Genomic DNA, 16,550 nt, shown 5'->3' with positions numbered 1-16,550 from the left:
AAGGAAAAACCATTGGTAGTAAGACAACTAGAATTAGTCTTTTGCTTGTAGATTTTTATTGAGAAAAGAATTAAAGTAGATGAGAAATACATGCAAAAATGAGAAGAGACTGTTATGGGGGGAAAGGCTGAGAACAACAGATGAAGTTGACAGTAGAATAGGGATCTATTTTATTAGGCTGGACAAAATGCAAGAGAAACAAATAAATTGTTTAAACTTTCTGATATTCTATTCTGAGCTCTAGGAATATTTAATTAAAACAGCACCAAGAATCAAACTACATGTACTAGAAATCAGGGATTTGTGCAAAGGAGCTTGGTTTACCCTAAGATTGCATCCCATGTAAGGGATATAAATTACATTTGCAATGACTTTGAGATGGTACATCCAGGTTCCAGGAGTCTGTCCATTCCTGTGGGAGGGGCAGGAATGTGGAGGGCTCTCCATTTGGAGCTGCATTCAGACATTCTGGTTCCTCCCAAGGGAAATTTCTTCTCATTCTCTCCTTCCCCATGCTCTCTTCTGGGAAGATTTTCCTAGTCACCCAAGGACTCTGGCACCAGTTCCTGCCTTACTTCCACATTGCATTCAGCTAAAGGGAAATACCTCCAAAGAAATCTGCAAACAGTGATTTGTTTGTTGGTACCACTGACTCTGTTTTGTCTTTGTGCAGCACTTGGGTCTCCTTTAATTTGGCATCAGACCCTGAACAGCCCACAGGCAGCTCAGCTGATTGGTACTCACACATAAATCCTACAAAAAACAAATTATTGAGGAGGTAGTGGGGCAGCTGCTCAGTAGGACTCAGTAAATGAAGGATCCAGTTATCGTTTAAATAACAGGAAATGTTGGAACCAATAAATTCTTCTGTGTCTTGTCTTTCCCAGCTGTAAAATAAGGATCATTATAAATGTGTGCTTTGTCTCTGTGCAATTCAGAACATATTTGTTATGGAAGTGGTGAATATCTGTACATAAACAGGGAATCAAACCAGGAAATAAAGAAATACCAAGGGTTGTGATCTGAAAATTATTCTATCATTTTCACTCCAACATATTTAAGCTATAGCCAGAAAACAGGATTTAAGAGTTTTAGGTGCGGAATTCTCTGGGATGGTTTTGTCAGACTGGTACTTTCTAGGGAGCTTTATGTATTATTCATCCCTGGACAGATTTATGTCATTGTCCTTTAGAAATTTAGAAAATTTTGCATAAATAAATCAAGTTTAAGGTCTTGGAGTAAGTCTCATTTTTTCAATACAAAATCAATCATAATTTTTATTTTTGGTCCAAATATGTTTATGACACAGCTCTATAAGCTCATTCTTTCACTTTTTATTAGTGGTAAAAGTTACTTGCCTAAATTTGATGTGCTCAATAGAAGAGTGTCATTTATCTAAATTTTACGTGTGTTGCATCAGATTGATTTAGAATTCAAAAATGTCATCACTTGTCAGTAAATTAGTATGTTAACTAACAAATGTATTTACTAGTTAACATATTAAGTACTTCTAGGAACATCTAAGTACTTCTAAAAGTTAGTAGTCATATTTATGAGATCAAACCCAAATGGTTTGCATAAACTAAGAATCAGCAAAATGGACAAGGTATAAATAGGCATAGTCCTGGTGTCCCAAGCTATATTCCCTATCCTAGTAATTAGACTATGTTTTTATGATTTAAAACTTAATGGAAGTTGTAGATTGAGGATGCTAAAAGAACTGTAAGTGTATACAATGTGCAATCTATAGAAATTAAATTGCATACTCAATTTAGAAGGCAATTTGGAGCATGATAATTGTGCTCAATTAGAAGGCTATTCTACATGCATCTTCTGTGTTATATATTTGGGCAACCACAGTTCAGTCATCATTGCTGCCAGTTTCCTTCAGAGCATGACGTGGTTTTCCTTTACCTGTGGAAGGTTAGGCTAGATACACGATGTGGATAGAGCCTTTTCTGCAGTTTGCCAGGCTCCAGGTATTTTTATTTCACAAACAGCACTACTGATATTCATCTTACATTCACCTGTGGTTTTGTGGCAGTTTGTGTCTACAGAGCAGTGGGAGGCAGAGCCTGTGGTGCACCACCTGTGGAGCTGAGCTGCCTCCACGCGGGCTCCTCACCAGGGTCTCCTCGCTGGAACTTGGGCTGGGGCTGCAGTGCACAGAGCAGCGTGGCTCCCATGGAGTGCCACAGGGGTAGCCTGGCTCAGGCCCAGCTCTGCCCCACCTGGGGCTGCTCTCTGAGCTGCCTGGATGCTTTGTAAAGAGCTCTGAGTGGGCACAGCTGCAGTGCTGAAGGATATCCTGGCTCTGGGACAGTGCTGTCCTACAGCCCAGAGCACGGAGAGCAGCTGAGCCATCTGAGGTGCAGTGCTTGAGCCCTGTGTGCCTCACCACCACCCTGGAGTGCTGGGCACAATCCAGGGGGATGCCAGGGGATGTAGCAGCACTTGGGTTTTTCTCTAGATATTTCAGCTCCCTCTTGTGTTGGACAATGGAGCCGTGTAATGGACTGCAAGATAGATTTTGGGAATCCAATGATATCCCAGTGGCACCCTGGCTGGCTTATCATAAATTATTATTTGTACGTAATCCCAGAATATACTAAATTGGAAGGAACCCTCAAGGATCATTAGGTACAACTGTTACATCTGCATAGGACATCTCTAAGAAATGTCCACATCTCCCATGCTGAGAGCATTATCCAAACACTTCCTGGATGCTGTCAGGCTTGGAGCTGTGACCCGGTCCTTGAGGAGCCTGTTCCAGTGGCCAATCACCCTCTGGATGAAGAACCTTTTCCTGATACCTGATATAAGCCTCCCCTGACACAACTTCAGGCCATTCCCTTGGGTCCTGTCACTGTCACCACAAAGAGAGATCAGTGCCTGTCCCTCCTCTTGCCCTCAATGTAACTGCACTGAGATCTCCCCTCAGTCTCCCCTGCTCTGAACAGACCAAGTGACCTCAGCTGTTCCTTACACAGCTTCCCCTCAAAGCCCTTCACCATCTTCATAGCCTTCCTTTAGATGCTCTGTAACATCTTAATGTCTTTTTTATATTGTGGTGCCCAAAACTGCCCCCAGCACTGGAGGTGAGGCCACCCCAGAGCAGAGCAGGACAATCGCCCTCTGTGCCCAGCTGGCCCCTGATGTCCCTCCTGGCTGCCAGGGCCCTGCTGACTCATGGCCAGCTGGACATGGACCACACCCCCAGGTCCCTTTTCATGGTGCTGCTTTCCAGGATCTCATTCCCTGTCTGTCTGTACATCCAGGGTTGCCCCATTGGAGGTGAAATTTCTTTTAAAATCACAACAACAGAGAGAATGTTTATCTCAATGCACTGAAAACTTTATTCTCCCACTAACTTAGCAATTCTGTCCTCCCTTGCTACTGTACCCCACTTCAGCACATTCATGACTCTAAAATTTACTGTTTCAGAAGAGCTGAATGGAAAGACCAGGTGTGATTAGCAGAATATAGGGCTATCCACTCTCATTAGTTCTTGCAGACTGATTAAGTTTTTATAAGCATTTATAGGCAGAATTTGTAAGCATCTACATTATAAATGTGGGCAGAATTATAGGCAGAATAGCTTGTGCTGACTTTTGAAGTGGTGTATTCTCTTTCGGGAGAAGTTGCTTCCCAATTGTTTAATGAGGATGGGTTCCTGCATCTTTGGGGTCCACAGCATTGGTCACTCCATTTGCTGTCAGACTGAACCATGTGGAGCCTTTGCCTGGGGTGGCATTTCCAGTTAAGACTTGTACCCAAAAGCATAAATCTATGCTAGAAAAGTAACCTTTGTTGTATAGGGTGAGGGTTTTTTTTACAGGATGTTCTTGGTTCACGCATTCATAAATTTTATAAACATGATGTTCATAAATATGACAAATGTAGACTGCTGTGAGTGAATCTTGGGTTTATTCCTTGATCTTAGGTAGGTTTTTGTAATTGTTCACAGCTTGGCAGACTTGTGAATTCTGTGAGTTTCCTTTACTGAATCTGGCATGGAAATTTCCCTGTGAAATTTCTCGTGCAGGAAGAATGGATTTACAGCCCTGAGAAAAAGTACTGTCAGAGGGAAATAGCTGTAGCCCAATGTTTGTTGATATTTTCACTGTTTTTTTTTTTTTAAATTGCCAAGACTTGTTTCTACAGCCGATTGTGATTTTTTGCAGGCACAGTACCTTGTGAGAAGATTAGTGCTTTTGTTCCTCCTAACTGGTATTTCTTAATCATCAGCATAAATGAAAGCAATATGGTAACAGACTTTTCCCAGACACAAGAGTGGAGAGAACAAATATAAAATATGCCTGTGTTCTGATAAAGTATTTAAATAGGAGCAATATGAAGTAGATGGGAAACTTTATTTGTGATGTACTTCTGTTCTTCTAAAAAAGAGAAAGGCTCATATTGAATTATTTTAACATGTGTGGAAAGGATAGAAGGCTCTTTTCATTTTCTGTGTTTAATTCCAAACCACTGAAGAGGGAAGGAATTAAAGTAATGTGTGTCCCTAAAGAAATGTGGAGTTGACATTTTATTCCTAACTGGATTTCTTTTATGTCTGGCTATTACTTAGCAGAAAGGCACCAGCTGATATTAGATTTTAGCGTGCTTTGCCAAGTTTACAGTATACAAATACTTTATAGTTGATTTGAAGCATCTCTAATGAAGTATTGCAGAGGTCCCATTCCTTCCTGTAGTAAGAAGCTGTCCCATGACATCAGTGGCACCTCGGCCTGAATTAGCCCTCTACAACTGAAACCAGACTTAGTAAAATGAAACTTATTAAAAAACTCTTCTACACTCCTCAGTGTAGAAGCACTTCAACCTTAAGTACTGCCCAGCTCTTGAAGCTTGAAAACAAACCCAAATATGTTCTTCAAGGTTCCCCTGCCATTGCCTTGGCATGGAATTTGCAACTTGAAATGATTTCTTCCTAGTCTGAGGCTTAGAGGTTTATTTCTGCTTTTCCTCCCAGATACTGGACAGCTGATAGATTTGGCCTAGATTACAAGTTTTCCCTTTTCTCACTCAATATAAGTACTGACAACCAGCATATTTCTGCTGAATTTGAGGTACCTTTCTTGTAGTATTTGATGAACTGTCACATCACAGCACTCCCACTTCCTCCTACAGTTTATTCCTGTGCTGGTGGAGATAGAGGCAGTCAGCTCTGGCAGCTACAGAGCTTTAGGAAATAATCAACCCTAAATTCTTGGTCAGGCCAGCTTAGTGTGAAGAAATTATATCCCAAAAAGAAGTGTCTGTGTCTTTTCAGAATAATCATACTAGCTCTCTGCTTGAGTCCTGTCTTGGAAGTACCTCTTTTCAGCCACTCAGCAACTGCAAAATAAATGTTTGGTGTTTCTGGTCTCCCTGCTTCTCCCTCAACCTGCCTACCAGAGGCCAAAACTTTGTGTGTGAGTGTTCTGATGTAACTACACAACCTAGAGAACCAAGTTTAAGCTGTATCACTTCCAATTTCTTTTTGTGACTCTGGCACAAAATATGAAACTTTATAATCAAAAGATTCAACTCTCCTTGTTGTAAGAAGAGCATAAGCATGAATTGGGTTATTTGATATAAGAAAGAAACTGTTTTCTGATTTCATTTATAGGTTGGATCTTAATACACTGAGACTTTGTACAAGTTTGGGTTGACACCTGAGCTGTACAGCTGGACGCGATGAGCTCATCCAAATACTGGATAAGTGAATATAATGCCCCTTGTGATTGCATGTTTTTACAGCTGGGAAAACAGATGTTGTAGAGTGTTTTAGTTAAGTAGTTATCCTTCTCATTTTTGCAATGTACTCTAGTCATGAATAAGTACAGGGCCTAGTGACCTAATTACAGCTGCAAAATTCAGGGATTAAAGCATGATGAAATGTCAAATTCCCTTTCTGTTCTTACCTTCTGAACACTGCACCTTGAATCTCATTCAGGATGAGGAAAGGACCATAATATTTCAAGTTTCAGTGTACAATCATTAATTCAGTTGTTCCCCAGATCAGTGGAACTAAATCAAAACATCATTAATTGATTCTACTTCAGCTTCACCCACTACAAAGTCAAAATCATTACCCAAGCATGATGTGATAGCAAAAGTTGTTGAGAACCATTTTAAATCATAAAAAGGCAAAGCAAGAAGGCAGAGATTGCATTTTACTTTGCTAAGATTTAAGTCTTCTATTGTAAGGGCAGTAGATTTCACAGCTGTCATTATTTGCCATTTCAGTAAGCTCCTTTGAACTCAAGCCCCCATCTTGTTTTCAAAGCACTGAGTTTCGTTTACCCAAACCCCTGCCAGCAGTTTGTGTATCACTACTGATCTTTCACTGTGCTGTCTTCAGAGGAGAAACAGCAGCCACAAATGTTAAAGAGCTATAAACAGAGACCCCAAAATCCCTACTGGTTATTTATGGTAACAGTGTTTTCCCTTTGTTTCTACAAGGTTGGACTAACTGCTTAGCAGGTGTGTGCCCTGGTATCTTTCTACTCCAAACACAGAAATATTAATTGATTCATTATTCAGATTAATTAAACAGCTGATTCAATAGTTTGATGCTCATCCCATTTCTCCTGATCAAATCCCATTTCCCCTATAAGTCCATAATGAAAATATTTATACAGACATAGGTATCTTTGTTTTATAGTTCAGTTGTTAATTTATATACCATTTGGGGTTTGATTCCAGCTGTTTGATTTAAGCCTGCCTTTGTCTGTCTCAGCCCGTGTTGCAGAACACTCTTTTGCTTAGGCATTAGTAAAACCCTGTCTTTCTGTAACCTGGTTCTTTCCTCCTGATCAGTGTTTTATCTCACTTCATTGAACTATTGAAGCAGTGGAACAAACAGAGGTCTGCTGTTGCTCTGAAATTTTGAGTGGAGCAGCAGTCTAAATTTGCGAACAAATGATTATTTTAAAGTCTTAAACTCATCTCAGTTTGACATGCAGTCACCTCTGTCAGAATATAGCTGTGTTTCCTTGCCCTAGCAAAGCTGGTGCAAGCAAAAGTGGCACATAGAGAACATTTGTGTCTTGTCCAATTCCATTTTGCTCAGTAGCAAGCACTGCATTAGCACAGGAGAAACCAAATATCACAGAGGCAAAAGTCAGTCACCCAGGCATACAGACCAACATTACAGCTCCACTTTAACCTTAGTCTTCTGATGCTTGTTCTAGAGGCTGGATAGAAACTATTTTACCTTCAAGAGGAAACTCCCTTAAACACAGAATTTTGAATAAATAGTGAAGTTAGGTCAACACTTACTCATAAAATTCAGCTGCAGGAGTGAGCTTGTACTTGGAGTATTTAGTACCATTGCCAAGCACTGATGCATTGAAGAGTTTTGGATCTGTACAGTTTGGGCTGTTCCAGCTGTTGTGGCAGTTTGTCCAAGGGAGCTCAAATGTGAATGATGAAAATAGATAATACAGAGACCAAGCTATGATAACGTTGTAGTAGAAACCCACGTAAAGAGCTATGAGTATCACTGCATAGCCTACACCTAAAGACAAAGGAAAACTAGATTACACATTGCACTTGACATGCAACAGCATACACAAACACTGGAGTTAAACTCAATGATACATGATTGTAAATGCATTTTAGGTCTTCACATCAATAAAAAGGAATTTTTGACATTTGCATACACATATGCGGATACAATGTACCTGACCTCTAAACAAAAAATTACAGAAATGCTTCTGGAAAATGACTGGCTTTTATCAAATCCAGTTGTCTGTCAGAAAAAGAAATTAAGCAGTGCAATGTCAAAATTTGTCCTTGTACAACTCAATTGCTGATTTGCTTCCAATGCAGAAGATTGCAAGCCCATGTTAGGAGCGAAACTCACTTCATCTTCATGACGTCAGGGACCTTGGCAACTTCTCTTGGAAAAGTAAAGCTTGACACTTAAATGAAGTTTCCCTATGCCACATGTTCCCACCCTGAATTAGTTTGGAACAGACACTGATCCCTCTCTTGTTTCTTTCCCATTACTGCTCTCTAGATTGGCTTCCATCAGCATGGAACTGGCTCCAAATCATGCATGAAAGAGTCTGTGCTGTTCCACCTATGTCTCCAGGTGGTTTTGGGAATGCCAGTAAAACTTGGTGACTCTTGGGTTGGGGCTAAACTGTGTGTGACATTCATCCCCTTTTTCTGTCTCTCCAGGATTACAGAATTCAGAGTGTAAGCGTTCTCTTTTGGCTTTGTATTTTTGCATATCATAAAGTGTGGCTGGAGGGTCTCTTTAGCAAAAGCACCCAAGAAAGTGCACATTCTCCTCATGAAAATGGACATTTTCCAACAGTTTGAGAGGAAGCTGCTCAGGAATCTTGCTTTACCTTGACTTCAATCATTCTTACTCTGTGTGCAGCTCTGTTCTCTGAATCTTTCCTCAAAGTTGTATGTACTGTATATAAAAGGTAGGGAGTAGAGTTATTTTATGAATGTCATCACTGTCACAGTGGGTACTGTAACAGCAACTAAGTGCAAACCTTTACTTCTAGTTTGCTTCAGTTTAATGTTTTGCATCAGAGGCCTAGCAGTTGGAGATTATTAGCTTTATTATTTCTTTATAAAGGAAGGAAGTAGCACCCACTGTGAGTATTAATCCAGGTTTAAAATTTGCATAAAGAACAGATTCTGACCCTGAAAGAGCTGTCAGCTCAAAGACTGCTGCAGTACAAAACAGTACAAACGTTACTCTTTGCTCTGCAGGAGGCTTTTAGTCTGTAAACCAGTTTTCTCATCCCTAATAATGGGGAAAAATTGTGAAAGTAAAGATGAAACAGTATTTTCAAATCCTTGGTGCTTAAATGAATCTTGTACTTGAAGACTCAAACTCTAGTGATACACCATGATCAATAGAATGGAGAGGAGGGAGGAAACCCCAAAAAGAATAATTCTTAAGTGTTAAGATGAATGCTAAAACACTAAGTATGGATAATATACAAAAGACTAAAATTAAATGATTGTTGTTTAAAAAAGTGTTCCTGAAATTCCTCCGGTCCAGGAGGATGCAAGATGTTTAATGTCAAGATTAAAAAATACTGGATCAAATGTGTTTTAAATAGCTCTTCTCTGTGATCTTAAGAATGTTCAGGAATGAATTTGCTCTTATGTTTCTAGGTTTTATTAAAAGTAATGCTGCACCACCCACAGTCTAAAATAGACTCTGGAAAAAAATGCAGAGATGAAAACAGACTATGTTACAAAGGTTACAGGGTATATTTGTAATTGCATGTGTTATGATAGCATCTCATTAAAAGTAGAGTGCTTAGAGTTCATAGCAATAATATTCATAGCTAAAATTAGAACTATAGTGCTGTTCATTTAGAGAAGCTGTTATGAATTTGTGTAGACTGTGTACTTTTCCTTTGAGTGAGAGATCTGAGTTGTCCCAGAAACAGCTCTAAAGCACTAGCAGTAAAATGTGTTTGCATGTTATCAGAGGTTTTAGTCAAAACTTTAAATGTACTGAGTTTATACCAAAGTGTAAATGTCTCAATACTTATTACTTTTTGAGAATCAAATAACTCTTCTATATTCTTGTAATAAGAAACTTTAAAATCATCAGTAATGTATGTTTAGTCCACCTTGAAAATGTCAGCTTAAAAACACAGCTGGAATGTCAACAAGAATGTACATGAAATAAGTTCTATTTTCCTTTCTCATAATCTTTTCAATCCTGAAGTCAACACAGAATACCTCTGAGCACAGTGGTATTTGGCTCAAATGCTTTGAGATCCTGAAGGTCTAATTTTTTGCATTTAGGTTTTCAAAATCCTCATTGTCATCCAAAGGTATATAAATAATACCAACAGGAATTTTTATTGAGCAAGGGTATTCAGGTTCCTGGGTGCTGGGATGAATTTTGTCTCCCATGACAGGATTATAGAAAGGCTAGGTAAATCTATATGAATTAATTTTAAAATTTTGAGGCACATTGTTTTATTAGCTCGCTTACTTATTTTCTGTTATACCACTAATTTTGCTGTGAGTTTCGGGTTTAACTGGTAGAAAAAAAACCCCTCCACTTTTCTTACTATGTGGCACTAGACTGCTTGAAGAGGAAAGCTGTATTTTGAGAAAGAAGACTAACATTTACTTAGTGTAACCTATATCCAAGCAGCAGATCCATCAAGTCTGGATTGCTATTGTTAAGCTCCTCAGCTTTTGTCAGTCCCAGGATGAACATGATCTGAATTTTAAGGTTCTAAGGTCAGCTGAACTTGCCTGGTTTAATTTCAGGTATGTCTCTGTTGAAAAGACTTTTGCATGAGATTTTAGATGCAGCCTAGTATATATACAAAGGAACTTACATTTTTTACTGGCAAGGAATGCTTAAAAATTTCTTTAGGTTCATTAACAAATACTTGTTTCATGTACAGAACACATATGGCTTCTTTTACACATTGTTTCCTGATCAAAGCCAAACACCCAACATATTTTTCCTTGCAAAATGATGCTGTGCACAAACAACACTCCACAGCTTTTATTCAGTGATGCTGGAGAGTTAATCCTAGTGGTAAACACTCAATAGTAATAATGTTCAGATTTTAATAAGTGTTTTTCATTGCTGTATCTGAAAGACATTTTACAAAGACTATCAGAATCATTGCTCCCACTTCACAGGCAGGAAAACGGAGGTACAGAGAAACCACAGAAAACTCCTGTGCTGTTATAAGTCTAGTGGCCAAACCTACAGTCTTCACAACTCCATTTTACTGTTGTAGGCACTGTGGTATGTTGGCTTCTGCAGAGAAAGCTCCACGCCCTGAATGGAGTAGTGGTTACCTTAGTCAATGGGGAAGACAGGGCTGAATTTACCTGGATGGGATTTGGTATTTCCAACGTTTGGATTGGCAAACCACCCCACTCCACCCTGAGATTCCCAGTTCCTCCCAAACCCCAGTACACAGGGAAAAGGGAGGGCAGGGCTGAGCTGCTCCTGCTCATTGCTCTCTGTTTCACTCAGCCAGCAATCACCCTGAAATGATTTCTGTGACTTTTCCCATGTTGTGTTTCACCTTTGATAACACAAAAACTTCTGACTTCAAGGGTTGGGGAAAGGTCACCAAATACCACCTTGTCTGTGAAAGATGAGAGATCTTTACATTGTTTGTGATCACACTTGTGTGGCACCCTCAGGTGCTGTTCAGGGGAGCAGAGGAACACTTACCTTTGAAAACTGGACAGATTTTCCAAACAGTGGCAGCCCCTTCTCGGTTATATTGTCCCAGTGCTAATTCCATATAGAACAGGGGCATTCCAGCAATGATTAAGAAGAGGATGTAGGGAATAAGAAAAGCACCTGAAAAGACAGTAAAGAGACATTGTAGTCTTGGTATTGGTCAAATTTTTCTTACTCTGTTGCTTACCTTTACCAGCTAAAGACAAAACCACTGCTTATGGGAAATAGAAAGGAAATATCAGGAAGGAAGAATCCATGTATTCTTATCCCTTTTCTGCTTTCTGTCTCAGAGACGGAATCCCTGAAAGGAGCTATAGGCTGTACCTCCTATTTCCCCTTAATGTTTCCCCTCTGCTTTTTGGCTCTAAAGAGAAAAAAATGTGTCCTTGAAAATTAATCCCTAACTGAATAAGAAAAAAAAGCTGAACAAACTTGCTTAGCTGAAAGAAAAAGGGACCATGCAATTTTTCAATTTTTTTTTTTTTTTAAATTTAACTGCAGTATTTTCAGAAGGCAGCATGGAACCAGCGACAGAAAAGAAAAATGTGAAATCCTGTAAGTGCAGCTTAAACCAATGTGCGAAGTGTCTGCTGCAACCTCTGGCTTGAAAATTAATTACTACTGGCTAATTATATAGAATTTGGACTTCCATGGCATATTTTGGATTTTGCGATAATAAATTTCCTTCTTCTTATGAAATGGGTTAGACAACACACCCCTTTCCAACCTAGTGATGCTCATGGCCGTTACTGTGGAGGATGTGGAGGTTCCTGCTAGCCCCAGTACAGCATCTTGATACTGCAGCAGGACAGTGCTGGGGCTGCTGGCACCTTCCTGGAGCACTTCACAAGGCTGAGCATTCTCCTGTGAGTTTGTACTGTCACTGAGAAACTGTCAGATTGGAAAAATCCTGGTGTGTGAGCTACTGTAGCATAAAAAGTATTGCGAGCTGAAATATGAAAGGATCACCTAATATAGAAACTACCTGAAAATTTCTTAGCTATCTCATATGATCCAGATCACAGAGAGATTACCCCAGTGCATGGCTACATGTGAAACTATAAAGCAGTTATTGCTGGTGTCATGTTTAATAACTGTGGGCTCTGGCAAATCTCTGCTTTGTGGTACATGCAAAGGGTAGCTTTTACTATATTGCACAGCTTGCTTGGTCAAGAAGAGTTCAATTAATATTAAACTTGCCTCTCTGAAAAACATTATTGGATTGCTTTAATAACTAGAGAGATGATAGAGTAACTATGTACACTGAATATATGACTAATGTCCTTAGGAATTACCTATGAAGAGGAAACTAGATTGTGAATATCATGGTTCAATTTTTCAGCAAAAGGCAAAAACATCAGTAACTTGACTATTTCTCCTAATAGCAAGTAGTACAAACTTCTACAAACCTTTAAAATCTGTTGTATTGGTTTAGTAATTTCAAAACTTCCTTTGTAAAAGGAAGTTTGCATTGCTTCTAAATTCATGCACTTACAGGAGGTAAAAATCTGGAAGCATGCCTGTAGCTTTTCAAAACATGCCACTAAGCAGAATGAATTACATGTTTGAAAAGTATGTTTGAAACTATTGTTATGCTTTTAAAAGTCTGAATGGTTGTTTCTTTAACTTTAGAGCTTGCTTTTCACAAATATTACTGGTGTAAGCTGCCTTGCATGCCTGCTCAGAAAGGGAATTTTGACTATATACTGGAGAATAGAATGGAAAAACAAACTCCGCTCTCTTAGTCATACCACCAATCTACTTCTAAAAGTAACGTGCTGTAACATAATAGTAAGGACAATGTATTCAGTATTCAGTCATAAGTTTAGTCATTTGAAAGTTGAAACCTTGCAACAAAAGAGAGGCAAGGTATATCAACAGAAAGAAAAAATAGCTTAAACCCTTAAGAATGCATATTAAAATTGAAATACATTGGTTGTATCACTTTGAGGGCAAGAATCTTCTTCATGATGGAATGTAATGTAAATGCAACTTGCATTTATATAAGCTACTACACTATCAGTGGTTTTAGTAATATTTTGGTGTTGTTTATAATCTGTTTCCTATGATTGCTGTGTTGAACTGTTGAATGTTTGAATATTGTGCAAAAAAAAAAATCTGTATTCAACAGATACTTAATAGCCTGCAGTTCTGAGCTCTGCTCAATTTTGAAGCATACTCAGCAAAATCAGTCTGTGATACAACATATTGCTTTCAGTATATCTAATATCTGGAAAAATTATTTTAGGTGGTTTTTCTGTCAAATTTCCACAAGTGAGCTTTTGAAGTGCCATATTTGTCTTTGATCGTATGTGGAGCTGACTCATAAACCTGGCTTGTATTTGGGAGGTATGGAGTTTGCAGGGAGTGATGTTTGATTAATGTTATGAGACCGTGGAAAACATGATGCCCATTCAGGGAAATTTGTATTTGAGAAGATTAATCCTGGAGCTGTGTAGTGGACATACGTACTAAATGCTAGTTTAAAATACTCAGTTTTTAAAAGTATTACTAATACCAAGATGAACTGTGAAGTGTACTGTACTTAGCATACTTGCTTAAGTGTCATCTGTTTGGCTGCGAGTCATTCCAGGCTTTAGTTATAGGAGGTTTCTTTCTTTTTTTTCTTCCCCCGCCCTGCCCCCGCAAGGGATTAATAAGGTGTGGTGTAATTTTCATCAAAGAGCAGTTACACAGTATGGCAGGGTTTCGTAGCTGGGTTACTTTTCAGGTGCTAAGTGATTGAAGTATTTTGAAATTGAGATAAATACCAAAGTAAGGGTGCTTAGTCATATTAGTTTGACTTAATGTTTTGGAGTCTTCTGGAAACTTCTTGTTTAGCAGCTTCTGATTAGGTAAAAAAAAATATAAAAAAGTCAGGTACTTTTCTAAGTGTCTTTATATTTGCTTTTATTTTCCTTGCCAATATTCAGAATCAATTTTCATGGTGTTTGCTCAACCCTTTCTGGGATCAAGGCCCCTTTGAATAAAAGAAATTATGGTCAAAATATCATTCAAATTTCCACATAAAATAGATATAGAATAGAATGGTCTGCAAATTCTTGTAAACAGCCTGTGTGTGAGAGCTGACCAGCGTCACTCTGGGCTTGCACAGGGGCTCCATCTTAGGGCCCTATGAACAAGAGGTGTTTGGAAGAATTTTTAAATCCTTGTTTGTGTGAAATTCCTGTGGGCCAGAGGCAAGACAGTCCTGGTGGTCCTGCTGCCTTAGATCCACCGGTGTGAACTGAAGCAGCAGCCCAGGCTCCTCTGCAGGAGCCCTTGCTGGTGGTGCCTGCCCTGCCTCGGCGGTCAGAGTGCGCTGGGAAGGGAGGCACCATGGGTCACTCCTGCCCTGCCGCTGGCCACAGAAACTGCAGTGCTTTAATTGCATGAATCCAGTGTCACATTTGGAGAGGCCAGACAGCCGAGCTCTTAGGAAGCAGGGCTTGGCTGACACTCCAGACGAGCTTGCCAAGACCTGCCTACCTCAGCGAGCTGAGGGAGCGCGATCCATGGTCTTGGCAGGAAGGCGTGATCGCACTCGAGGGCATTGCACTCCCCTCGGGTGAGCACACAGCTGCAGCCCACAAGGCAGCACTGCTTCCAGCAATCCCTAATGGCTCCTCATTTGCCTCACACCTAAAAAGCTGAAGTCACTGACATCTGTAATACAGCCCTGGTGCAAGAGCCATACTTGACTCTCTACTGCGTCACATGCAGCTAGAAAGCCACAGGCTGGCCTTAGACTGTTGTGAGCTGCTACATCTCTCTCCTGACAGATTTCACAAGATCCATACGTGCCCCTTTAAGGCACCAGTGCAAATATGGGATTAAGACAGACTATGTTTTATGCAAAACTAGGTTAAGTCAAACCCTCAGCTTCTACAAGAACCATCTATGGGAAACTTCAAGTGGAAACTTACACAGATTTTTTCTTTGAAAAACTATTGCATTTAATTAATGAAGGACAAAATGCAAGACAGACTTTGCATTCCTGTATTCAGTGCCAAAACAACTTCTTAATTTTGGTATACCAAAATCCACATGGAGTGTTTCCTCTCTTTTAAGCATTCCCAGCATCCAAAGGGGTGGGAAGCAAAAGCTCTAAATATTCTTCTCAGTCCTACCAGGAGGTCTCATCTTACTTTTAAATCCCAGAAAGGAAGAAGCATTAATTTACTAATAGCTGAGAAAATATAATTTAAATAGCTGTGGTTATCCTAAAAGGACTTTTGATGCACATACAAGAAGTAGGCCAGGCCAGGGGTAGTTGAAACAATTTTGAACTCTTTGTGCTTGTTAGCCTTCTGCATTTGTTACCATGGTTATTTCTAGTCAAAATGTTATACTGGCAGGGGTGTCTGCCAAAACAACAAACTCTGAGCAAATATGGCAGTATATTTTCCAATAGGAGTGTTTCTGGTATTTGTGCAGGAAAAGTCTAAAAGCAGAGATCTCCCAACTGGTGAACTGAAATGCAAGCTATTATCTCTAATAACATTTATCAATGCTGGTTTTTTTTTAATTCAGAATAAATAGTACTTCAAACGATATCAACAAATAGTTGATAGAATGTAGCACATTTGCTTGGACAACAAGGAAAATGGGTTGAAACTCTGATCTGTGCAGACTCTTGTGAATGAAAAACTAAGTCACTGAGTTCTTGAAATCTAGATCAAGATTGTACAAGATTGGAAAAGCAGGTGTTTCCAGTACATGGATGTTATCTGGCTCTGCAGCAGACAGGCCACCAAGCTTGCACAGCCTCCAAGGACACCTCTGAAGGAGGGGAGCTGGAGCCTGCTGCAGACAGCTGGGAAGAGGGGGTGGAAGACTGAGACCTTACTGACCTGAGATTAAAAGCAATAAGGGTCTGTGTGGTACAGCAAAGATATGGCAGAGCTAGAAAGGAGCATGAGAGAACCTCCAGTCAAAGACAAGATGATGATGATAACAGCAGCTGTCTGATGATGTTGACAGCAGCTAGCAAGAGATTCTAGTTGTAAAAAAGAATATATTTCTGCAAAACAGATTTCACAACATACTACAAAAACTCCAGCAGTACTTTACACATGTAAATTTCTCCAAATATACAATAAAATCATCCAGGTATGCAACCTTTTTTAATGGAAAGTATTTCTGAATCATAAAACCAGCAGATCTATACATGGTGAGAGGCATGTTTCTCTTAAAGTTTCTCTATTTAGCTACTCCCTCTAACAAACTCTTGCTAGATTTGAGCTTATTTATATTACTACTCTCATTTTGGGCTCAGATCCTCCAATTTTTTCAGAATTGCAATTTTAACAGCATTCCTTTCACTCAAAAGAAA

At 39.5% G+C, this 16,550-nt stretch overlaps 1 protein-coding gene across 1 annotated transcript in view; it reads right to left on the bottom strand.

The window, feature by feature from the left end:
* LOC110484415 (sodium-dependent noradrenaline transporter) overlaps positions 1-16,550 on the bottom strand; it is a 55,829-nt gene that overhangs the window by 23,241 nt on the left and 16,038 nt on the right. Inside the window, exons 2-3 of the mRNA XM_021555023.4 lie at positions 11,204-11,335; positions 7,285-7,522 (exon numbers count right to left, since the gene is read on the bottom strand). Of these exons, the coding sequence (XP_021410698.2) occupies positions 7,285-7,522; positions 11,204-11,335 (370 nt within the window). The remainder of the gene's footprint in view (positions 1-7,284; positions 7,523-11,203; positions 11,336-16,550) is intronic.

This window comes from Lonchura striata, chromosome 11 (genome assembly GCF_050655825.1).
Source record: "Lonchura striata isolate lonStrDom1 chromosome 11, ASM5065582v1, whole genome shotgun sequence".
Classification (NCBI taxonomy): Eukaryota; Metazoa; Chordata; class Aves; order Passeriformes; family Estrildidae; genus Lonchura; species Lonchura striata.
The sequence above is the reverse complement of the archived record's forward strand: the minus strand, read 5'-3'. Positions and strand labels throughout refer to the sequence as shown.